Genomic DNA, 26,541 nt, shown 5'->3' with positions numbered 1-26,541 from the left:
GCAACCAACTGAATTATACCAATCAGGAATGGAAGAATGTAATTTTAGATTTCCACTTAAAAATGCCTGTTACGTTTCCTTTTTAAGAATATCTTGGTTTTAGTCCTGGTTGGTGTGGCTCAGTGGATTGAGTGCTGGCCTCCGATCCAGACGATTGCCAGTTCAATTCCCAGTTGGAGCACATGCCTCGGTTGTGGGCCAGGTTCCTGGTAGGGGGCTCACAAAAGGCAGCCACACATTGGTGTTTCTCTCCTTCTCTTTCTCCTTCCCTTCCCCTCTCTCTAAAATAGATAAATAAAATCTTTAAAAAATATAAAATAAAATGGAGATTGTTGTGGTAAAGCTGTTAAAAAAGAATACTATGATTTTAATTTAATCTTGATATTTTGGTGAGTTGTATAATTGAAACCTCTATGTTTTGTAAAATAATGTCACCCCAATAAATTCAGTTTAGAAAACCCCACTAAACTGTAGTTTAAATGGGCTAACTTTAGAGTATGTGAAACATATCAATGAAACTTTTTTTAATGTGAAAAATGTCTTTATTTTGCTTCACACTTGATTAAGTACATATGGTAGGATCATTTTGAGTTAGTTTTTTATATTGTATGAGGTAAGGGTTCAGTTTCATTATTTTCTATGTGGCTAACCAGTTGTTCCAGCACCACTTGTTGTTCCTTGTTGTTATAAATGGAATTCTTTTGTTAATTTTCTTTTCAGATTTGTCATTGCTAGACTATAGAAATACAACTGAAGAGTTAACTTGTATCCTGGAACTTTACTGGATTTCTTTATTATCTCTAAGAGCTTTTGGTGTATTATTTTGGATTTTCTATATATTATATAAGATCATATCATCTATGAATAGTAGTAGTTTATTTCTTCATTTCCTGTTTTTCTTATCCATTAATTTTTCATATAATGCTTTCCATTTTTGTCCCTTTTGGTTTCTGTAGTGAAAGAATTTCTCATTTTTAAAAGTTGTTTCCAATATCCTCTTCATCAAGTTTTTTGTGTCAACAATTATGTTTGTAATTTCTAGTAACTGTACTTCATTCTGTTTCTTATGGCTATTGTATACTCACACATCTCTTGAAGATATTAAAGTATTACTTTATGTTATGAATGTTATTTTCTTATTATAAGTGTTTGGTGATTCTTACTTTCATACTCTTCTTTTTCCTCCTTAAGATTTCTTGTTTGTCATTCTGTAAATAATATACATAATTAATGTACCCTTCCTCCAGTAATTTCAAGAAAGGCATGTGACATTGTTCCTGGCACTGGATTATACCTTGTCTGTAATGCTTCCTGGAGGGTGGCTCAGTAGTCTTCAAAGTTAGAAGAGCTTCCCCTTCCTCCTGGAAGTTGTCTCCTCCCTATGTTGCTGACCTTTCTCTTGGCCACAAACATTTTCCTCTTATTACTCTTATTTGGGAGCAGATACCTCTCCTGTGTTTTGTTTGCTGTGGAGGTAGGAAGGGAAGGACCACACCTTCCTGTTTGTTCCTTCTTTAGTACCCAAGCAGTTCACTCTTCCACTCAGTGAGTATCTATTAGGCAGTGAATAAGTCCAGATCTGTTTTTGTGGAGCTCACATTCTGGGGTGTAGGGGAAGATAGAACCTAAAAATAAAAAGTAATTGAAGTAAAGATCTATGATAGAAAGACTAGGGGGTAACTTTATATATGGTGGTCAAGGAAGGACTTGCATTTATTTGGTGGTGACATTCACAGTTGGAGACGTATTCAAGGAACACAAATAAGGCCAGTATATAGGAAGATGTTAGGAGATGATGTTTTAAAAGCAAATAGGAGACAGATCATATAAAACTTCATAAGCATTCTAGCCAACCACTGATCCTTTTGGTTGGCCAGGACCCTCTCTTGCTGCCCATATCTGCCATTCGAACTATGGCATTTTGAAATAGTTCCTGTATATGTATATCATGGGCTCTTTTTTCCTGATCTAATTATATACGAATATGTCTGCATCTCTTTTTCCTGTCATGTCTATGGGTTTGAATTGGTAAAGGATGCTATCACTTGTATTTAGTTTATTGATCCTGTTATTACTTACGAAAAATCTTTTCTATAATTTCAGTGGGACCAATGTTATACTTCCTAAATTATAATATTATTGAGAACATTTTTCCTGTTTATGATGATAGTATTATTACTATTCCAAAATAGGACTTTGGAAGATAAAAACTGATTGTTCAGAATTATATTTTCAATAACTGCTGATCTACTCTAAGTGTTAATAGTTCTTATTTAAGATTGCAGTATACTTAGTGTTGCTTAGACTATCTTCCCTCAGAAATGCTAAATCCCATTCTTTGGCTTTTAAATACTCTTTTAAAAAAAGATTTCATTTATTTATTTTTAGAGAGAGGAGAAGGGCTAAAGAAAGAGAGGTAGAGAAACATCGTGTGGTTGCCTCTCACATGCCCCCAATGGGGGACCTGGCCCAGAACCCAAGCATGTGCCCAGACTGGGAATTGAACCAGCAATCCTTTGGTTCACAGGCCTTCACTTAATTCACTGAGTTACCCCAGCTAGGACAGTAAACACTTTTTAAAGGATCCCACATTACTGTTTATAATTATTCAGTGCAGGACTAGAAACTATGAGGAAAACCAATTTTGAAAAAGTTCAGTGAGACACATGAAGGATGCCTATGGATGTGTAATGGTCACTGTTCAATCCCAGAGCCTGGTGAGTGGCAGGGACACAACACCTAGGGTCTAAAGTGGGGGGGCTCTCCGAAGAAGAAAAAAAGAGGGAAGTATGATTTTATTGCCAACTGTGGCCTGATATTAATATTTTTTAGAGCATGAATTTGAAATAATTTTGAGATCCTTTGTAAATTTCTGTGTGTTTACATAAAGAAAGAAACTTGATTTGGTTATATTTCCCTGTACATCTAAATGTCTAGTATCTGGTTTTCCTATGTTATCATTTATGTCAAACATCTTTAACTCTTTTGAATAACAAGCAGAAATAAAAGTTTTCAGTTTGAGTATAGGGTTTCAGTAACCTGTTTTAGAAAAATTGGTGCATATGAAGAAAATAATTTGAATTTCAATTTTCAGTTTTCAAATTTGCTATACGAAAAATATTCTAGGGCAGGAGGTTAATATTCTGTCCTTTTATTTATCTGAAGTCTAAATAATATTTTTAAAGTAAGGGGAAGGGTTAATTCCTATATGTTGAATACTTTAGGTTCAGTCTGAAATTGTACTATAATGCAAATATTACATGGCATTTTATTTTTAATTACTGATTAGTCCATATAAGAAACTACAATGGTCTAAACAACTGCTCCACCTTACCTAATTTATTATTATTTTCATTTTTCTCTTTTTGTCCCCATTAGGAGACGTCCTCAGATGCTTCACCTCCAGGGGACCCAGAGACCTATCCTGCTGATGTGTCAAGAGGTGGAGCCATTCGTCTGCAGACAGGAGGTGGATATTTTGGCCTAAGCTTTACTTGTCCTAGTCTCAAAAATCCTATTAGCAAGAAATCCTGGACTCGAAAATTAAAAAGCTGGGCATACAGGCTACGGCAGTCAACCAGCTTTTTCAAGAGATCAAAAGTCCGTCAAGGTAGTGTGCTTACAGTCAGGGACATAGACTAGGTAACATCATTTTTCATTTACTTCTGTTCTGTTTTTTGGGTTTTTTTGTTCATACACCAATGTTGTCACTTTTTCCACATAGCCCATGTATGTGACACATCCCATTAATGTCATTGCCACTTTTATTTTTCCTTTTATAAATAATTTGTTTTTATAGTTATTCATTTCATATAGATGCTGTGTCTTGGGATAAGTCTTGCCATGTGTGATTTAGAGTTAGGGACTTCTACAATGTTGCTTATTACATTAACAGTTTTTAATTGTCTAGCCGGAGTTGAGTGTTTTCTACTTTTCATTTTTGGTAATGTCAACAAATTTAGTCTTAAACAATTTTCTCTTTTCTGCTTATAATTTTGCAAAACTTGCAGTGGAAACAGAAGATATGAGGTCAGCAGTTGCTCCTGAACCCATTCCTCTGACAGGAGAGTCCACAGCTGATACTAGGGCTTTGAGTAGATGTAAAGCAGTGAGTGGATCATTCCAGCGGGGTCGGTTCCAGGTTTGTATTTTTAGTTGACTCCTTATCTACAAGGGCATTATAACAAGTAACAGCAGTAAATACATTGGTCTGTAGATGATACTTACTTTAAATGTAGACCATTATCATATTTAATTTTCATCCCCTCACCTTTTGAAGCCACTCAATAAAGGTGTGTAAAGAAATCGGGATTTTAGTAGCTCTAAGAGAACACAGAAATGCATCATTAACTTTCTGTGGGAGGTTGGGTCATCTTTTTTAGAAATCCAATTTCATGTCTTTTAGAATCTTGGCATCTTTAATTATAGAATTTCTTTTAATTGTATACTTTTATTTGAGCAGCAGGAAGCCAGCTGTCTTTACCCAAGATCAATTAAAAGCCTTTGAATATGGGGAGTAAGATAGGAGTTTAGTTTTGTTATTATCTATATGTGCATATCATAAGCAGAGCATCCACTTTTCTGTGCCATATATTGATATTGAATTTTTTTTGTGGGTTTACTCTTTAGTTAGGTGGAGCCAGCCACTTTTTCCTTTTTGTATCTCAGGTGATTACAGTTCCTCAGCAGCAGCCAGTGAAAGTGGCATCTTTTGGAATAGAACACAGACCAGCCTTCACTGAAATGACAAGCCATTCTAGTGAAGAAGCTCTACCCTCTACTGAAACAGCAAAGGTTCAGCTGGTTGAAATGGAACCTGCCACACACAATCCACAAACTTTATTTTCTCCTCAGAAGTTACAAACCCTTCATGAAACAATTAAGGAAGATAAAGGAATTCCTAAACAAAGTGACAACTTCTCATCTTTCAGCACAGCTTGTGAGAGTGATGTCTCTTCAATAACCCCTGAAAAGGAATTGGAAGAAAATTCAGCCACAGGAAGTAGCATGCCGTCTGGGTCTGATCATTTGCCTAAAGAGAAAGAAAGACTTACTGTTGGGAAACAACCTAGCTCTGATAGTGAATTTTCAGCCTCTCTTGCTGGCAGAGGGAGCTCAGTAGCAAAGCCTTGTCCAGAGAGTAATCAGTGCTTACCACTCCATGAAGAAAAAGCCTACGCTCAAAGACAGAGCTCACTTTTCTATTCGCCATCTTCCCCAATGAGCAGTGATGATGAATCAGAAATAGAGGATGAGGACTTAAAGGTGGAGCTTCAAAGATTACGAGAAAAGTAAGAACACTCTCTCTTTTGTCACCTGTCTAGTTGCCCCAGGTTTTATAGAACTAGGTGTTAGATTGTTTGCTAATTTAGGACTGGTGACATTTTAATGACTAAAAACTTTTCTGATTCAAAACTACCGAGATAGCATCAGATCCAACAGGTAATGAACTCAGTGCCACAATACTGTCACCCCTTAGATGCCAATCACAAGCCCAGATAATATTAAGTATGCTTCTGACTAGCCTGTTATAAATTGGAGGTTCCCACAAATCTTTCCTCAGTTTGATAAATTTGCTAGAATGGCTTATAGAATGCAGGAAACCAGTTTACTTAGTAGATTTATGGGTTAATTATTATAAGAGGATACAACTCAACAGCCCGATGGCAAGGTATAAGGGAAGGGGCATGGAACTTCCTTGCCCTCTCATGAGTGCCACTCACCCACCACTTCCTCAGTGTTCACCAACCTGGAAGCTCTCTGAACCCCATAATTCAGGAAATTTTATGGAGGCTTCATCTTTATAGATATGGTTGATTAAATCATTGTCCATTGGTGATTAATCCAATCTCCAGCCTCTGCCTTTAACAGAGGTGGAGGGGAAGGGGCTGAAAATTCCCACCCTGTAATCACTTGGATGGTTCACCTGGCAACCAGCCTACATGCTTAGAGGCTTTTCCAAAAGTCACTCATTGACCTAGACTCCAATGTGAGGTTGTGAATCATCTCTTGTTATAAATAACAAGACACTCCTTTCATCTTTATCACTCTAGAGCTATTTCAGCAGCCATAGTTATTTGAGGACAAAAGATCAAATAATATAACAAGATTCTCCTATTGCTCTTATCACTCAGGAAATTACAAAGGTTTTAGGAGCTGTGTGCCAGGAACAGGGACAAAGACCATATATATATATTTTTAATTATAAATCATAAAATCGCAACAGTTAAGAAAACACAAAAAATAATCTCCTATTTCTCATGTCCTAATCTGATTTCTGAGAGGCAACCACAATGAACTGTTTGGTTTCTGTATATTGCCTGTCGTTTTTCTATGCATTTACAAATACATAGTTTTTACTTTTGACAAAAGTGAGATTATAATATACATGTTATCCTACAGTTTTTTGACTTAACATTGTCATGTATATATATTCATATTTGCACAAATAATCTTTGTTTCATACACTGAAATTGCATGTAGCCATTTAAAGTTTGTTCAATCTCTTCTTAATAGACATTTCCGTTTTATCCCCTGTTTTGCTTGTGTAAACAATGTTGAAGTGAAAATCCTTATTTTTTACATATTTCTGCAAGTATTTTTATAGTATTAATACCTACAAGTAGAATTGCTGGGTTAAAGATGTGTATACTTTAAAATGATAAATATTACTAAAATTGTCGTCAAATGCTATTATACCATTCTGCACACAAAACCAAAATATATGAAAGTGCCTATTTTCCACTTCTTTACAGTATTGGACTGGATATTATTGATCCTTTCAGATTTATTACAATCAGACAAATTAATTTTTCAAATTGTATTCTCCTAATTAAGGTTGTACATCAGCTCATATTTATTGACTATTGGTATTTCATTTTCTTTGGAGTCACCTTTTCATATATTTTTTTTATTTTTTTAAAGATTTTATTAATTTATTTTTAGAGAGGGAAGGGAGCGGGAGAGGGAGAGAAACATCAGTGTGCGGTTGTAGGGGGCCATGGCCTGCAACTCAGGCATGTGCCCTGATTGGAAATCGAACCTGCGATGCTTTAGTTTGCAGCCCAAGCTCAATCCACTGAGCTATGCCAGCCAGGGCTCCTTTTCATATTCTTTCACCTCTTTCTATAAGGTTTTTTTTTTCTTACTGATTTTAAGGAAGTATATGTAATTCCAAATATTATCCCCTTGCTATATAGTGCAAATACTTCATGTTTACACCTGCATCATATAATAAAGAAAAGGCTAATATTATCAGTGCTATGTGACTTTAAATTTTGTTTTACTGTCTTTCACTATATTGAGGTTTTAGAAATTTTTTCCTGTCAATTTGTTGACCTTTTCTCTTCCTGTCTGACTAATGTAATGGTATGCTTAAGAAGACATTTCCATTTTAAAATTGTGAAAAAAATTCTGTATGTCCACATTCTTAACCCAAATTCCTTGTTAAATTTCACTTGTACTGGGGTGGCATTTTTATCTCACCTGTGTGTTACCGGTACCATTAAAAAGATTTCTGCATCATTTTTATTCAGACATATTCAGGAGGTGGTAAATCTTCAAACCCAGCAGAATAAGGAGTTGCAGGAGCTCTATGATCGCCTTCGGGCAATCAAAAATAGCAAAATCCCTTCATCAGAGATTGCTCTTCCACCTGTGTCACCACCACGTAGACCAAGATCTTTCAAAAGCAAACTTCGAAGTCGCCCCCAGTCGTTGACCCATGTGGACAGTGGTGCAGTTGCTACAGGTAAATCTATTTTAAAGGTGATTTTTTTTTTTAAATGGAGAAAGATGATAAAAATTAGAAAAATAATAATATATTTTTATTAAGCTGATTTAAAGATGTATATGTTCTGAGATCCTTTTCTATCTTTTTTGGTGTAATTCTTTTATGAAATAATGGTGAGGGTAGATGAGAGATTTTGGAGAGCGGTAAGTGTGTTTCATGCTTTTACGTGGGTAATAAACACCTGAAGGCCCAATTTTCAGTTGCCAGAATAGTTTTGAAATTTTAGCAGTCAGTGGGAGCTTTTGGTCTAACACTTAGAGTTTGTTGAGGAGTTTGTTGCTAACAAAGATGATCTTAAAAATATAGTCTAAGATCTTTATTATTTATTTTATGAGAATATTAGAAAACATACTTTTGGGGTTTTTACAAAAAGATTAGTCTCTGCTTAACTAATAAAGAATTTCTTGGTTACATGTGCAAAGTCAAGGTGGGGGTTGAAGGTTAACTATAAAGATAGATATATATATATATATATAAGATTTCAACAGAATTTGTGATAGGCAGAATAATTGTCCCCCCCAAAGATATCTATGTGTAGATCCCTGGAACCTGTGACTGTTCATGTATGTGGCAAAGGGGAATTGAGGTTATAGATGGGATTAACAGTGCTAATCAATGGCATTTGAAATGGGGAGATTTTTCTGGTTTATCACAAGCATCTTTTAAAGTAGAAGAGGGAGACAGAAGGGAGTGTCAGGGAAAAGATGTGAGGTGGGAAGCAGTGTCACAGAGATGGAACACTGCTGGTTTTGAAGATGGAGGAAGAGGGCCACAAACCGAGAAATGTAGGCAGCCCCTAGAATGTAGAAAAGACCTGGAAAGAGACCGCTAAAGCTCCCAGAAGGATAGTGCAGCCCTGCCAACACCTTGATTGTAGCACAGTAAGACCCATGTCAGACTTGTAACCTACAGAATTATAATAAAAATTAAAAATTTGAGTTGCTTTAAGCAAGTAATCTGTGATAATTGCTTACAGCAACAGTAGAAAATGAACACAGAACTCAAAAATGGGAAGTCTGCTTTGATAATCCATAAAAAGATTGATCTGAAAAACAGACTTACATGGAGGGCACCTTTGGAGGTTTAATAGCAAAAGCATGTGGATGTTCAAACTAATGCTCTATAGTGGATTGCTATACTTTATTCTATTTTCTTCCCAAATGACTTGTGTATTATATTTTATTTTTTTAATTGTGTAATTTATTTTTAAGTATATGTTACTGATGATTCTATTACAGTTGTCCCATTTTTTTTTCTACCCTTTATTCCCCTCTGACCTGCACACCCCTTCCTACTGGCATTCCCCCTTACCTAAGTTCATGTCCATGGATCATACATATAAGTTCTTTGGCTTCTCCATTTCCTATACTATTCTTAACCTCCCCCTGTGTATTTTGTACCTACCATTTATGTTTCTTACTCCCTGTACCTTTTTCACCATCTTCCCCCTCCCCACTGATAACCCTCCATGTGATCTCCATTTCTGTGATTCTGTTCCTGTTCTAGTTGTTTGCTTAATTTGCTGTTTTTCTTTTTAGTTTCAGTTGTTTTATTTTACTTAAATTTAAATTAAATTAATTTAATTTAATTTAGAGAGGGAAAGAGACAAGGAGAAATATCTATCAATCACCTCTAGTACGCATCCTGAACAGGAACTAAACCCACTACCCAGGCATGTGTCCTGAACAGGAATTGAACTGGCGACCTTTTGCTTTGCAGGATGGTGCCCAATCAACAGGGCCACACCGGTCAGGGCTGGTATTCTTTATTTTAGCCACTCTACTAGGTGTGTGTGGTATAACTTCATGGGTTTAATTTTTATTTCCCTAGTGGTTAGTGATGTCAAACATCTTTTTCTTGAGCTTATTGGCAATTCATGTACTTTTTTGTTGAAGTACCTATACATATCTTTTGCCCCTTTTTGCATCCTGTTTTTCAGAAGGATTTCTAAAGTGTTGGTGTTAATTCTTTCTTAAATGTTTGGTAGAATTAAATGCTAAAGCCATCTGGGTCTTGGTGTTATATGTTGGAAATTTAAAAAATGTTAATTCAGTCTCTTTGCTTGTTAAAGGTCTATTAAGATTTTCTCTTTCCTTGTTTGCGATTACATAGAAATCTGACTTTTTCATCTAAGTTATCTAATTCATTGGCATATAGTTGTTCATAATATGCTTATCATCCTTTTTACTTGTGTAACATTTCTAATATTTTCCCTCCGTTCTTTTTTGAGTTTAGTAATGTGAGTCTTCTCTCCCTTTTTTTCTTGGTCAGTGTAGGTAAAGGTTTGTCAATTTTGTTGATCTTCTCAAAGAATCAACTTTTGGTTTCATTGATTCTATATTGCTTTTCTCTTCTCTATTTCATTTATTTTCATTCCAATCTTTATTATTTACTTCCTCCTACTTGCTTTAAGTTTACTCTTTTCTAATTTCTCATTCTAAAAATTCCATATCTAAAAACATTGACTTTCATCAATTTAATTATATATGTAGTATTGATGTAAGAAATGTCGAAACACATAAAGAATTTTAATAAAAGCTTGAGTCCAAACTGACGACAGTTTCTGAGAAGCAAGATCCAAAATTCTCCAGAGAACAACATTTTTTTTAGTTCCTTTTATACATTTGAAATTAAGGGGGGAACATAAGGAAAATTATGTGAAAGTGGGAGAAAGCAAGGCAGTGATTGGATCACAGGATAGTTAAAATTATGTGCTGTCTTTCAGGGTGGTTATGCCTTGAAGTGGTATTATTTCTGACATTTCAAAGCTGTGTTAACCTAGATGTACAAGAATAATGGATAGGGACTGCTTGAAAACATTTCACTAAAGAAGTTACAGGCCTGGTGTGTGACTACTCACCATGACCTGCCCAGAACACATGTTAGGAAGCACTTCCTTGCCCTCCAGGGTGTCTCAGTGGTTGGAGTTGGCTTCCCATACACCAAAAATTCATGGGTTTGATCTTCAACCAGGGTACATACCTAGTTTGCAGGTTCGATATCTTGTCAGGGAGCATACAGGGGGCAAGTGATCAATATTTCTCTCTCACATTGATGTCTATCTTTCTCTCTTTCTCTCTCTCCAATCAATAAACATGTCTTGGAATGAGGATTAAAAAAAATTTTTAAAGAAGCACTGTCTTAACATACATAGAGAGATCCACACCCATCCTTCCCCTGCCCACAATTAATGCCTGATCTGTGACAAATGTTAACTGATGCATGGTATTGCAGTGTTATGGTATCTACAATGTGGGTGTGTACTTACTTTAAAACATGAGCATTATGGTAAGCTGTGCAGAAAAGAGAACATAGCAGGCACAAAGACTGCTATCTTTAGAAAGTTTTGCTTTCAAAAAGTTTTCCCTAGGCTGATGTGTATGAACTTGGTTTCCCTCTCTTTCCTAGCTGATTAATGTAGTTCACTTTGCCTAGATTGTTGGTACAAATAATGTGATTTATGCTGAACACCTGCTTTCCTTTGTAGAGTCTGGAATTTTGGAACATGCTAGTTGGAAGGTGACTAAATGACTAATTGACAATAAAAACCTTAGGCACTGAGTGTCTAATGGGCTTCCCTGGCCCTTGTACATTATGTTCCTGCATTTTTTTGTTTCTATGAGAAAGGAGTGTGCTCAAGTGTTCCCCTTCACAACAGGAAGAGAGCATAAAGAAATCTATGCATGAATTTCTCTATATTTCCATGTCTTTTTCCCCTGCCAATCCTGTCGTGTATCCTTATTTTATAATAAATTTAGCTGTGGATACAACTATATGCTAAGACCTGTGAGATCTTCTACTGAATTCATGAATCTGTGTCTGGTTTGGGGGATCCTGAAACATAGTAACATTATATAAATTCATTCTCTGAACAACTCTAAGGTAAGTAGAACTTAGTTCCTGTCTCTTGTAAGCAAGGAGACTAAAGTTAGTGAGGTTAAGCAACTTCCCTAAGAACTGGGTTCATAAGAGAGGGAATCCATGTATGCCTGAATCCAAAACCTTGGCTTTTTTTACTGTTATTCTGCATTGCCTCCCAATACCACAAGTTGTGTTTGCAGTGGGTTGAGAGGAGGCAATGGAAGATCGTTAGGGGTAATAGTGATCTGAGACTACTTCTTACAAGAGGTAGGATTTGACTTGGTCTTGAAGGATAAATGGATAGACAGCATTAAAATTGATGGAGTGGGAAGAGTATTGTTAATAGAAATGTATGATATAAAAGCATGAAATGGTAAAATGCAAGAGTTATTTTGGGAGAAAGGATTATATCACTTCAGTGAAATGGAGGGTTTACAGTAGGTCCCCCCCATTCTTAAAAATAAATTTGGGAGCAGCAGGAACTGGAGGCAGCTTGCTTTCTACTATGGCAGTGTTTTGAAACAGGCTAAATCAGGTGAGAAAATAGAGCCAAAGAGGTTAAATGACAAATCCATAAAAACTGGGATATTTGAAATAACTTCCAGTCAAGATAGCGGCATAGGTAAACATGACTTGCCTCCTCACACAACCACATCAAAATTGCAACTAAATGGTATAACAGCCATCACTCAGAGCCCTTAGAAATCAGGTTTAATGGAAGTCGGACAACTGTGGAATTAAAGAAATGACATCCATCCTGACTGGTAAGAGGGGCGGAGACACAGAACAGGCTGGTCCCACATCTATTAGTGGTATATAAAAATTGATGTGGGTCCTGGCTGGCGTGGCTCAGTGGATTGAGTGCTAGCCTGTGAACTAAAGGGCTGCCAGATTGATTCCCAGTCAGGGCACATGCCTGGGTTTCAGGCCAGGTCCCCAGTAGGGGGCACTTGAAAGGCAACCACACATTGATGTTTCTCTCTCCCTCTCCCTCTCCCTCTCCCTCTCTCTCTGTCTCCCTCTCTCTCTGTCTCCCTCTCTCTCCCTCCCTCTCCCCCCCTCCCTCTCCCTCCCCCTTTCTCTAAAAATAAATGAGTAAAATGTTTTAAAATGTTTTTGAGTGGGAAATCTCGGGAGTGAGGAGTCCCAAGATAACACTATGCACATTAACCCATTTTAATCCTCATAACAAACTGGTAAGGGATATTCTGGTTTTACCCACATTTTACTGATGAGCTTGGTTAGGTACCTTGTTCATGGTGTACTTAAATAAATGACACTCAAACTTAGTTCTATGCAACAAATGTTTTAGTACCCGAAGGAAATAAGCACAAAAATACTTCTTAAGAAAACCTAGGTGGGCAAAAAATGCTGGCACTAATGTGTATATATTTTTCTGGCTGTTTTCTTTTTACTCCTACCCACTGACATTTTTCCAGGGTAAGAATACAACGTAAAGGCTGTAGCTCCACAAGTCTTCTCAACATTGCTGTGCCATTTGTTCCCTCACTGAAGTTGGCAGAGAATTAAATGAATGTGCTGAGATATAACAGGAAAAAGCGATGTTTTTCAAATACATTGGTCTTTTTTAAAGATTTTATTTATTTTTAAATAGATGGGGGAGGGCAAGAATAGTACGGGAAATGTAGAAACTAAAGAACTCATAAATATGACACATGGACATGAACTAAAGGGGGAAATGTGGGTGGGAGGGGGTACAGGGTGGAGGGGAGAGAAGGGGGATATGGGACAACTGTAATAGCATAATCAATAAAATATATTTAAAAAAATATTTTATTTATTTTTAAACAGAGGGGAAGGGAGGGAGAAGACAGGGAGAAAAACATCAATGTGTGGTTGCCTCTCGCATGCCCCCTACTGGCAGCCTGCTCCACAACCCAGGCATGTGCCCTGACTGGGAATCGAACCTGTGAGCTTTTGGTTTGCAGTCTGGCACTTAATCCACCGAGCCACACCAGCCAGGGGAAAAAGTGATATTTTTAGTATAGGCTGATTAGTGTGTCTTCGGGTTTTAAGCCTCAGAAAAGTAGGAATTCCAACAAGATTGGTATGTCATTTTGGAACATCATGGTTTCCCTAAATTAGTAAACATTATTTTTAAACATTATTTTTATAAAACTCTTTTGTATATGTGACTATGTTCCAATTAATTCATTAAACTCTTCTTAAGCAGTTTTTACTATTATTTAAATTTAATATTTAATCTCCTAGAATCTAAGCTTTCAGTATTGCAGGGTTCATAGAGAATTACAGACTATATATAAGGAATTATTGAGATAATCATGTTCTTCCTTATTAAGCAATTTCCACACCCATTTCCCAGTTTATTGGATAGGTTGACATGGTACAATGGATAGCACCCTGTCTTAACAGTGAGAATACCTGGGTTTTAACCCCCGTATATAACCCTAGCTTTTTACCTGCTGGATCGCCGGATCCTCATCTTCCCGTCAAAAAAAAAAAAAAAAAAAAGGAAAAAAAAAGAAAAGAAACAAAACAGGTATGCTTGCTGAGCCTATATCACAAACTGTTGAGTTTTAAATTAGATAAAGAAAAGTACTTTGAAAGTGTTAATATGGGGGTTTCTTGCATTATCTTTTGCATTTTCTGTATTTTTCACAATTAAAAAATGTACCATAATATACAAGAAATTTTCACATGCTTTTTAAAATAAATCCCTGGAAATGTTATTGTGCCTAAATTTCACAACTTTATTTCCTAGTATTTATTTTAGACTGTAAGTTTTGGCTTGCAGTCAGTCAGAGGAATTGGAACTTCATGAATCTTTTCTATATGAATGATTTAGTAAGCTTGTATAATAGTACTATAGTATTTTTTTCTTTTTATTGAATTCATTGGAGTGACATTGGTTAATAAGGACTAAATAATTTCAAGACTTAGTGTGATGTTCAGATTTAAAACTTTTTCACTGATGGAGATACCTGTAATTTATTTCTTTCAACTTTTTGGACATCTTGTCCTCCCAATCCCATGAAGCTTGTAAACTATCTGCATGCTTGTTTCTGTCATCTAGATACACATTTTTTTATCCATAACAAACAGAAGTATCAGTTAAAAAATTAAATGAAATTCTAGTTTTCTGAAGCTTATTGCAAGTCAGTAAGGTCTACTGAAAAGTCAGTTTTTCTGGGCCTCATTTTCCCATTCTAAAACAAATGGTTTGTGTTAGATTTCTAAGGTTCTTTCTACTTTTAACATCATGAGATTTTTAAAAACTCTTCTAAGTATCTATTTTAGCAAACTGATGAAAAGAGTAGGGTTGATGCTAATTTTTAAGAGCTACTATTTTATTATATTTGATTTATACCTGAGGTGACCATATAACCTGCCATCCAAACACGAGGAAACTTTTGAGAGTGAAAGTAGTACCATTAGTAATTAACTTATCTAGGACAACAGCCTTAAACCAGAGCTTCACCAAGTTAAACTAGAATGTCTGGTTATCCTGTCAGTTGCATTGCTGTCCAAGGAAGATTATTTATTCATCACTTTTAATTCCTTTTCATGGTTTCCCTGTTTTTTTCCTATAGATCCACTATGTGTGGAGAGTAATACAACATCATGCCAGCAATCTTCAGCTAGTAAAAAAGGGATGTTCACAGATGACTTACACAAACTGGTGGATGACTGGACAAAGGAAACAGTAGGAAATTCTCTTATTAAGCCAAGTTTAAACCAACTTAAGCAGAGTCAACACAAATTAGAGGCAGATAACTGGAACAAGGTACATGAAGTAAGTTGTTTATACCCGATCCTCTTTATTTATAAGAATTAAAAATCATAAAAATTGATTCGCTTAGGCATAAGGTTACAGTTACTATTGATAGAGTGATGTGACTTGACAGCATATTGATTTTTTCCCTTGTCTAGATTTACTATATCTTTAAACAAATTATCTTTTAGGCCAGGGGTTAGCAGACTTTTTCTGGGAAGTTGTCAGTAATTATGTTCAAGCTTTGGGGTTGCAACTACTCAATCACATTGTAGTACAAAAGCAGCCATAGACGATACATAAATAATACGTGTGGCTTCGTTCCATCAAAATTCAATTTGCAAAAGAGGTGGAAGGGTTTAGCTTGCTGACCCCTGTTTTAGACTATATATCTAAAAAAGTCAAATATCAAAAAAGAAAGCATCTGGAGTGATGGTTAGTTAATTCCATCCTATGGTAAAAGAAGAGTTTGGGTTTTCAGAAGAAGCTACCTTATGGTACACATCAGCATTCTTAGAACCAATAAGCTACCTTATTCAGTATGAAAAACAATTTTAATGCTCTCTAAGCTGGAATGTTTTAAAAGACATTTTAAGTTTATGGACACAATGCCTACTTAATTGCATATGGCCTTATCCAGGTATACATGCATTTGAAATGCAGAAAAATGTCCACAGTGAATTGTGGAGTGGAGATAACAGAGTCTCGCAGAATGTGTGTGTGTGTGTGTGTGTGTGTGTGTGTGTGTGTGTGTGTGGTATTTGTATATAATTGCCTATATTAGATATATGTGTATGTCCATAGGAATAGGAAAAGCCATTAACAGTATGCTGGATGGTGGGATATGGACCTTATTTAATTTGTACTTTTCTGTATTTGAAGTTTTAAATTAAGGATCATTTTTTCACAATTTGTAAATCTATTAAAATGCGAATCAGGGCTTCGAATCTGTACCATCATTATTAAAAACGATACACGTGTGTTTGTGTGTTATGTCTGTATATATGTATGTGTGTATATATAGTCATTACATATAGTTTGGTAAAGAAATTCTGAAAATACATTTAGTGTTGACATTGAATAAAAATTTTCAAATGCCTAGATTTCTCAAACTGTTGAGCAGAGTATATGCTTTTGGGGACTCTGTATGTTTATCTTACTCCTGGCACCTATTTATACACAGATAGTATCACCATTGTGAAAATTGGAAGCCTTTAGAGGCAAATACAAGGCATAAATACATTTGTGATGCCATTCAGACATCTCAGTACTTTGTGAATGGAGGCTTTTGTTGACTGGTAGTACGAAGGTGGTTAATTGCAGTGTAATGCGGAATATTTGAAGGAAGAATCAGTAGAAAATGGAGTAAGAAGGAAGTTGGTGAAGGTCTTTAAACAGACTTAGGTTCTGGTGTCAGCTCAGTCATTTACTAGTTGTGTGACTTTAGACAAGTCATTTGTGCCTCAGTTTTCATGTTTTTAGATCAAGGATAATACCTACCTGCCTTGCAGGGTTGCTGTAACACCTGTAAAATACATAGCACATGATAGTACCATATATGGTAACTATTTTTAGATTCAGTTGCTTCAGCTTTTGTGTGGAGAGCCCATCTCACTATCGGATGTTCTTGCATGTTCCTGTTCTGTAGCCTTACTTTCAAAATGTTGTCACAAGTATGTGTGAGATCCTTTACTATGTGCCAGGCTCTCTGCTAGGCACTGAGTTACTGAGCAAGAACTTATACTCTGGAACTTATTCTCATGGAACTTATACTCTGGTGGGACAGTTAGATGTGAATAGACTTGTTGTATAAATAAATATAAAATTGCCATTGTAATAAGGACTACACAGAGATATAGTAAGGGACATTTGACCTAGTAAAGGGAAGTCAAGGAAAGCTTCCCTGAAAAAGTGATAGCTGAGCAGAGATCTTAAGGATGAGTAGGTGTTAACTGGGTGAAAGGAGGAGGGAATATGATTCCAAGCAGAAAGGACAGCATATGCAAAAGTACTGTATGGGGAAAGGGAGCATGAAGGGACTGAAAGTAGGCCAGTTTGGTTTAAGTGAAAGAGAGCAGAGAGGAATTGGTGCACAGTCAATCTAAGGAGGTAGGTAGGGGTTTAAAAACTATAATGATAAGGAATTTTGTCTTTATTTTGAGGAATATGGATAGACATTGAAATCTTAGGGTTGACATGATCAGATTTGCTTTTGGAAAAGATCACTCTGACTTAAAGCATGAAACAAGGATATTGGGGGTAAGAGTAGATGTTGGTAGAACAATTAAGATTTAGTCACAGTAGTTCAGATAAAGAGAAGTTGAGATAGAAAGAAGTGAACAGATTCCAAGAAATGTTTAAGAGATAAAAATGGACCATATTTAGTGCTGGAATGAAGGTATGGCAGAGGGGAGGTGTCTGTCATTCTACCATACCAATCACCAAAATGGAGAGCATGAACAGGCAGTGTGTTTTGGTAGAGGAACGATCACATGTTTGAGTTTGGTCATTTGTATCTGAGATGCTTTTGAAATAGCCAAGAGAAGTTAAGTATAATAGGTCATCTCCAATTCAGTCTTTTAAAAAATAAAAGTCACATTGTTATTATTTGTAAAATAATGTTTGTTATAGAGTTTAATCAGTGCAGAAAAGTACAACTTTTAAAATAATGCCTTTAAATCCCATCACCCAGAAATAATTTGTCATTGACTTTAAATGAACATCATTTCAGGTATCTTCTGTGTCTGTATATGGATACATGGAAATACATTTCTAAAAATGCAATCATCCTACATGTGCTGTTTTGAATCAGAAGTATTAAATTTAATTTTTAAAATATTTTATTATTTATCTTCAGAGAGAGGGGAAGGGAAGGAGAAAGGGAAGGAGAGAAACATCAATCAGCTGCCTCTTGCTCGCTCCCAGCTGGAGAACTTGGCACACAACCTAGGCATGTGCCCTCTACTGGGAATCAAATAGCAACCTTTTGGTTTGCAGGCCGGCGCTCAGTTCACTGAGCCACCGCAGCCAGGGCTAAATTAATTTTACTTGAACAGAAAAAAAAAAAAAAAACACTGATATGAAGAAGGGATTGCTGAAATGTAAATAAATGTGTTTTTTTTTAACCTCAAGAGATCATTGTCATTTATTCTTGATTCAAGCTCAATTCAAGTACCCTAACTTTAGTTTGAAAGTTTAGTTGAACAGGTTTTAGCTTGATCATTCAATCTAGAAGAACTAAGCATTGGGGCTGATACCAAGTTTTCCTTTGAGTGAGAATTACTTACTTCCATTAGATTTATTATTCCCATAGACATAAGATTTAGTATACATATTCATAATTACAATACAATATGATAAAAAGAGTCAGTCAGGAATATATTTTTTCAATACTGCCAAAACATAATTGTCTTGAGTGTAAATTTCCAAAAATATAACAGAAATGTCAGAATTATTTGAGATAGCAAGTAGAAGAGGGTAGGGTGGTAACATTTATTAAGCACCTACTATATGCCAGGCTCTTCCCCATGCCACATTATTTCAGGCTCTGTCTCCAAAAAATTATGTACTGCAATAAGATGGGCTGTTGTCTGTGGTGTCGAATAAGAGAATGCAGAAGGAAATAGAAAAGTAGTGCTAGACTGAGGAAAGGAGACACTAAATGAACAGAAATTTTTTTAAGCAGGGGCCTTGGAGTTAGCTGGAACTGTGTTCAAATCCTTACCTATTAATTTGCACAGTGTTTGTTAGGTGTAAAGCTTCTGTTTCCTCATCTGAAAATGCCTACCATACAGGGCAGTTATGAAGATGAAATGGATGAGGTATGTAACTATGCTTAGCACACAGAATGGTGCTGCAAAAATGGTAGTCACTCATAGTAATGATGGAGTAGTTAGCCAAAAAGAATAGGAAGGAATATAGATGGATAAAAGCATCTGCCAAATAAACTGATCTTTTGTTTTTTATTTTTGTTTTCATTAGAATATTCCATCTACTCTGGGCTACACACCAACATGGATTTCTTCTCTGTCCAAATCCGTGGAGCTGTCCAACCTCCTTGCCGCAAGGACTCCCACTCTCTTCGTTTCCTGGGCCATTGTCGTCATACAGAATGCCCCCTGTTTGTCAGTATAATGCTGTGGGGGGGGCAGGGTATCCAGTACAGTGGGTAGGAATTTCAGGAGCACCACAACAGCCTTTAGTGATTCTACCCAATCTGGGGGACCGTTCCAGCTGGGGATGAGTTTGCAGGCGTTTCCAGCTTCATCAGTGCAGAAGCCATCCACCATCCCTCCTGGTCCCAAGTGAATAGTAGATGATGAAGAACAGGGAGATTTATTTTTCAGAAATATTTTGGGACATCTAAGATATTACACTCCTCTTCTTGGGTTCTGCCATATTTTCCATCATTTGAGTTTACTTTCCACTGTATTTTTTGTTGTTGTTGTTGTTCCAATGTAGTATTTGATACAGCTCATCATTCTGTAGAACTGTGCAGTTTGTACATAGAACACTGCACACAGAAATGTTTTTTCACTTCAAGTCCTATCCTTTTTGATACTTGATTTTTTTAAAAATACTGTTGAGAATGCTTAAAATAAGCTCGGCTTGAGCATTACCAATTTCAGGACCTTTCCATGATTGCTGAAAAGCTTCCATTTTTTTACTGCTGCTGTCTGCAGCTGGATGATGCTTTTCTTTAAAATGTATTAAAAAAAAAACTATTTAAATTGATATTCCCCCAAATGCGGACGAAGTGTGACCATCCAACAGCTGGAGTCTTACAGGATTCTTAACATTATTATCTTAGGTTTACCTTTCATAGAAGGCAGGGTAATGCTGCAGGAACATTTTGGTATATAAAATTAGAATAACTTTGTCAACCAATATATAGAACACAAGCCCCTTTTAAATGTGATTTTTCTTCCCGTCCGTCACAGCTGTAGTAGTGAAGCTTCGTTTTAGGTGAGGCGGAAAGAAAGGAAAAAACAGAACTGTAACAGTTCCTTGATTCTGCAAATACTGTAGCTGTTTTTAGGATTTTGTTAGTAATTCAAAGCAGCTATCTCCTTGTTTATCTGTGCACACTACATTGTTTTTGAGCATCTGAGAGGCATTGGTTTGGCTTGCATTCTTTGCAAGGGATATATTGAAGCTGAAAAGGATCTCATTTGTGGGGAATCTTTGTCCCCAAACACTTGAATCCCCTAACAAAGAGGATTCAAGTTACACCTCTATTGACCCATTCTTCCAAGTGAAATTTACTTGACACAGTAGGTTTTGTAGGTTTTAAGATTTAAACATGAAACACTGGCTTTACAGGGTTCTAAGAGATGTGGGGTATACACTGTCCTGCAGTGAAATAGTAGACCCTTGAAGTATACTATTTAAGTTGCCCTTACCTTTTTGATTTTTTATTACCATTTTTTAGTTGTTATAATTTCTAGTTAGTATCTATAGCATCTTATTTTTAGATCTTAGATGATTTTAGCACCCTCTTTAGAATCTGAGAGAGATATCACTGTCAAGTTGCACTTTACTGGGTTTTATCCAGTTGTAGGAGGAGGGGAGGCAATGTCAAAATAAACACTTTCAGTTTTCAAGAAGGTTAACTATAATGATCTTAAAAGGCTGTTCACAGAGTTACTTAATGCTCAGTCTGTGAAACCCAAGTAGAATTCTTAAGTGATATTTATCAACCACTACATATACATATTTAAAATACTTTTCCCTCTGATGATTTCAAGGTCGTTTCTAGCACTCATTTCCCTTAATAACAAGTTCTGACTACTGGTACACATTCTAAATTATTACCCAACATTTCTGTTAACGGATTTTCTTCCATATTCTACTAAAAATTTTACCCCATCAGCTTGCCAGGTAATGAAGAAAATTTAGTAGGTGTTCGTTCTTTCTTTTTCTTTTTCTTCTTTCTTTCTTTCTTTTTCTTTCTTTCTTCTTTCTTTCTTTCTCTTCTTTCTTTTTTTTCTTTCTTTTCTTTCTTTTCTTTCTTTCTTTCTTTCTTTCTTTTCTTTTTTCTTTTCTTTTCTTTTTCTTTTTTTCTTTTCTTTTTCTTTCTGTCTTTCCTCTTTCTTTCTTCACAGTTTTACTTTGAGATATTCAGTACCCTTTTTCAAAAAACAGTGTCTTATACTTACGTACCTGAAGTTCACACTCAACATCATAAAGATTCGTCACTATCATTTGGGGCATGTAGGGCAGCATTTTGAGAACTGCTGTTTGTAAGAGCCAAGTTTCTTTTCCTAAAACACTCAGTTTGGATAGTCTTTCTAAATCTTATGTACAGATTCTTAAAATTTCTTCTACAGTATTGGTTTTGCAAGTTGAAGTAATTTTAGGACATTAGTGTAATGGCAAATGCTTGCATTCCAGTGTTTATTTACCATGTATAAAAAACAATGTGCCTAAAACTTGTTAATTCTTTAAAACTGCTCGTTTCATTATAAGAGTTGGCTTTGTGTGATTAAATTGGAGACTTATAACCTATAAAGTGAAAATGGCTGCAGTTTTAAGATCCCTTCTTCTGTAGTCACAATCCTTTTAGACAGCGTACCCCCCAAGATGAGAAAAGCTCCATGTATGACATGCACGGAGTGTTTTTTTAATGACTGCTCTATATCACATGTCCCACATTTTGCATCACCTGTTTTATGTATAATTCATCCTTCGTTTGCCTGCAGACTTTTGCAGTGCCTTAATAAGTAAATCTTTTCAGATTTTTTGCTGGAAAGAAAGTAGTCTAAAGTTCGAAGTTGCTAAATAATGTACTGCTGTCTCCATGCTGACTGCAGTAGTTGGGAACATATATGTTATATACATTATGTATATGTAATGTGTGTAGTTTAAAAATACAGAAAAAAACTGGAGTTTGTGCAGAAATAGAAAACAGTGTATTCACATCACTGTGGGTTTTTATTTATTTTTCTCATTACTTAAATGTTTTGATTCAGCTATAGTCATTTTGACTGTAAATATTGGCTAGTTTCTATCTAGGGATTTGCATTATTTCATAACTTTTGCTAAATCATGTAATAGTGCATTGCTCCTTGCTGAGGTAACTTTTCCAACCAAGAAATAATTAGTCTCGGGGTAAAGCTCAGAAATTCCCTTCTTTCTTAACAAAGAACCTACTGTATAACAAGGGCCTTCTACCCATTCCTCCCCCTCAAAAAAAAATACAAACTGTCATTTTCATTTTCCTTCTTATAGAAGAGAAAAAGGTTGTATTAAGCCTCCTGCTTATAAGTTTATTTGTGGGGGGGTCTGTATGTCCAACCACCATGTTTACTTCTCAAAGCTGCAAGTCTGATGAATAGTACTGTATCTCCATATGTGGTAATGTGAGCATTCATCATGAAATACCTGCTGCTGCCTGATTGTGTGTAGTTGGGTGTAACAGCATAAGAACATGAAACCAGTAGTGGTATAAATCGAATGAAATTACACTGTGTGTATTGTAGCAGTCCTGAATCTCTATTTAAGGTAATTTGCTATAATATAAAAACTATCCATTCAGTTTTTCATCCTTTTCTTACAAATTTATACTGAGCATGAACTCTAATGGCTTGACAGCAAAACTATCTGTGAAAGTTTAAAAGGCACTTTTCCACTGCGAATTTTAGATTGAGTTGAAGAATGTGTTGAGTGTCCACTATGATGGAATGTATCATTTTAGAACCCCAGAGTTAGTTCCAGTCCAGTTACTTTTGTTTCTACCTCGTTTTAGTGCTGTTTTAGGGTGCACAAGTAAACACTGCCTGTGAAACTTGTTTTTTGTTTTGTTTTTTTTTTGCCTTGATTCTCAGTATTCTTACAGGCTAGAAACCTGTCCTGCCTCCTTGTCCCAGTATTAACCATAAGTTTGAGATGAGGGGGCCATCACTCTGCCACCGATGTGTTTAAGGGATGAGAGCCACATGCCTCTGTGAAATAGCTTTAGGAATTTGGGGATGGAGAGCAGAGAATAAACCCAGCTGGGGGCAATATAGAACTTAGTTGTAGGAATTAGTTGTAAAATAAATGTTTAAAAATACCTAAATTAGACAGTCCAGTGCCTGTAACTCTGGCATCTTTTACTAAAGATGCATTTCTTATCTGTGTGGCCTAAAGGGCTATGGGTTGAAATTGTTTTAACTACCACAGTGAAATAGTTTGACAAATGCTACAGCAATAGCCTGTCATTTAGCATATCAGCCATACTGCCTAGATATTTGCAGTGATTTTTGTTACCTTAAAATAGCTGTATGCCTTCAGTTTATCCATTCTCTAAAGTTTAGTGGAGGCATTGATTTTCTTCTTTGCTCTTTCTGAGTAATGAAAATGATACATTCCTCCCCCCCCACCAAAACACTCAGCAAATGTTTGTAAACCACATGTTCCTTGTTTAACATGTTTACTGTGTGTAACACTACAGCACATTTAATGGTAGTGAATACTGTATTTTAGGCTTCATGCAGAAGTACACTCTTGAGATATAGTTGCCATCAGTTTGGGAGTTAGTTTTTAAATCTTTTTGGATCAGAAAAACTTGAGATATTTGAAGTAATATGCAGGTCATTTTGTAGAATACATTGTTACTATTTCATTCTACAGTTTACTAGGGACTTGTTTTCCACCCCATCCCCTTGTTTTAGAGATGAACAGAAAAGGAGGGTGGTGTAGAAAGGCCAATGATTTGGTCAATGTAATTTCCTGGGATTGAGTTTTTTTAAACAATACAGACTGTAAAATAGTGACAGTCAAACTTGCTAAACTCCTCTGAAGCTGAAAAGTATGACACTTTTTTTCTTCCCTGTCTATAAGACATGCAAGTTATGGGCCAAACTGCATCATAATCACCCTGGAAACAGTTGTATTGTAAGAATGAACCAAACATGGTCATCTTGATAGTGAACCTAGGTTTTCAGTGAAGTTATTTTAACTGAGATGGCTATAAAGAGTATATCAACTAAACAGCTTCCATTATGGAAGTTTTTTTTTTCTTTTATTATTTTTTTAAAAACCAAGGAAGAAGAGAAAGGTGTTTCTTCCTCCTCTCTCTCTCTCTCTCTCTCTCTCTCTACTCTCTCTCTCTCTCTCCTCTCTCTCTCCTCGCCTCTCTCTCTCTCCTCTCTCTCTCTCTCTCTCTCACTCAGGTGACATCTCTTTCATGGCTCTGGGCTCAAAAACCTTCCTCCTGTGATCTCATAATGTATGATCCCAGCTTCTGGACTCTGGGCAATACCACCACTTCTGTTTTTTTTAATCATCACCAGAGGATATGGCTCATGAAATTAGAGAGTGGAAGGGGGAAAATGAGAGACAGGGACAGAGACAGACATTGATTGGCGGCCTCCTATAGGTCCCCTGACCAGGAATCAAATCTGCAAACTTTGTGTGCAGGACGATGCTCCAACCAACAGAGGCCAGGGCTAGAAGGTTTTCTTTTCATTAAGAATAAAAATAAAAAGGCTGAAAGTCAAGCAAGAAGGGAAGAGGGAAACTGGGCTCTTGAGAAAAAAAAAAATGTGCCAGTGTAAAATAAACTCCTAAATGTGTGCTTGTCATCCTTCCAGTTTTTTTTTCTCAAGTTGCATTTGTTTTTCATCATAAGGTTTCCGATTGAGATTTGTGGTCCAGAACATACCCTCAGCAGAAATAGTGACTGATCAGAAAGTGCAGTTGTTCAAGGTCTGTCATGCTCAATCACATAAAGCTTTGTTTGATATGAATATTAAGCATGTAGACCTAGTACAGCATGGGAGCCACTCAGGAAGTTTATGCAATTAATAGACTTTCATGCATAGTTTACTATGAAGTATGCAGAATTTCAGTCACTTCTCTACAGTGAACATTTAGTTGTATATGTGAACTCTCTTAATTGGGGAATGTAGCATTATATAGAATGTTGTTAATTTTAATCCTTGGCGTTAACTTTTTTCTTTCTTGGGTTTTTTTTGGGGGGGGGTTTAAATCAAGTGATCTGCCTTATGCGGTTGTCTTATTTTGGTTCTTTGAAACTGTGATTTTTATTTCATTTGTACCCAACCATTGTTAAGTATTTTGTTTTGTTCCCTGGAAATTTTGTTTTGAAACAGAAAAATAAAGGCTGTGATAAAATGAGTATGTCATCTTGTTAAAATGCTGTCATAGTCACTCTGCCCTCATTTTGACTTAAATTGATTCATTTACCAACTGTAATATAGCAGATTTTAAAAATTTAGTCTTATATTTTAATGCTTGCTGAACAAACTAACCAAGCTGTGTTACTCTCAATTTGTAGCCCCAACACATTTTGAGTTCTTTTCCATACTTGGTCAATGAGTGATAATTGTCAGAGTCACTCTGATTTACTGAGGTGCTTATGTGTTCGCTAGGCTTCTACCAGTGATATTTATTTCATAAAACAATTCTCTAAGCTATGTCTGTTACTATCCACACTTTTCAGAGAAAATTTTAGGATCAAGAGAGATTAAAGAAGTTACCAGAGTAACACAACTAATAAGTGGTGAAGCCTGGATCCAATCCAGGTCTGACTCCAAAGCTCATGGAAAAATTCCTCTGCCATACTCTCAGATGTACTGCATGAAAATAATACAAATTATAGATAGATAGATATAGATATATAATATGTTTTCATATTATTGGAATTAGTATATACTCTTTACATATCTTACATGAGGTAACATCTAGTACTTTTTCATAATTTCAGGAATAGAAGTATATGTTTGTGGTACAAGAGAGGATTCAAAATGTACCCTCTGCACAAACTTATTAAGGAGTTTAATTTCCTGTCATATTGACAGTTACTATCGTTCACCTTTAGAGAAAAGTACATCTGGGTATCTCCCTCCCACAGCTCATTCACCACAACTACTGTGACTTCGGACTCTATCAAATACGGTCAGATCACTTGTTACTTTGATAGTTTAGGTAGAAAAATTATGCATGTATTTATACAAACAGCCATGAGGAAGAGTAAGAAGCCTACCAGAAATATTCAAGATTAGGTAGGAATTCTTAATGTTTTAAAATGATTGTCTTCATTTATTAGGCCGGTGTCTCAGGCTTTCTATCTTATTGAGGACCAAGGTAGTTAGGAGAACAATCATGGGCTTTGATTCTCAGACCTCTT

At 36.0% G+C, this 26,541-nt stretch overlaps 1 protein-coding gene across 2 annotated transcripts in view; it reads left to right on the top strand.

Annotated features, from left to right (window-relative positions):
• Positions 1 to 26,541, top strand: part of LOC114505343 (constitutive coactivator of PPAR-gamma-like protein 2) — a 264,300-nt gene that overhangs the window by 128,212 nt on the left and 109,547 nt on the right. Inside the window, exons 18-23 of one of the 2 annotated variants that reach the window (XM_036016501.1) lie at positions 3,379 to 3,469; positions 4,011 to 4,141; positions 4,669 to 5,291; positions 7,536 to 7,750; positions 15,226 to 15,428; positions 19,389 to 19,978. In XM_036016501.1, coding sequence (XP_035872394.1) covers positions 3,379 to 3,469; positions 4,011 to 4,141; positions 4,669 to 5,291; positions 7,536 to 7,750; positions 15,226 to 15,428; positions 19,389 to 19,541 — 1,416 coding nt within the window. In that variant the 3' untranslated portion in view covers positions 19,542 to 19,978. Of the gene's footprint in view, positions 1 to 3,378; positions 3,611 to 4,010; positions 4,142 to 4,668; positions 5,292 to 7,535; positions 7,751 to 15,225; positions 15,429 to 19,388; positions 19,979 to 26,541 lie in introns of those variants that run through there. The other variant, XM_036016503.1, reaches the window with a different exon arrangement.

The sequence above is a fragment of the Phyllostomus discolor genome, chromosome X (assembly GCF_004126475.2).
Source record: "Phyllostomus discolor isolate MPI-MPIP mPhyDis1 chromosome X, mPhyDis1.pri.v3, whole genome shotgun sequence".
In the NCBI taxonomy this organism is placed as follows: domain Eukaryota; kingdom Metazoa; phylum Chordata; class Mammalia; order Chiroptera; family Phyllostomidae; genus Phyllostomus; species Phyllostomus discolor.
The sequence above is the reverse complement of the archived record's forward strand: the minus strand, read 5'-3'. Positions and strand labels throughout refer to the sequence as shown.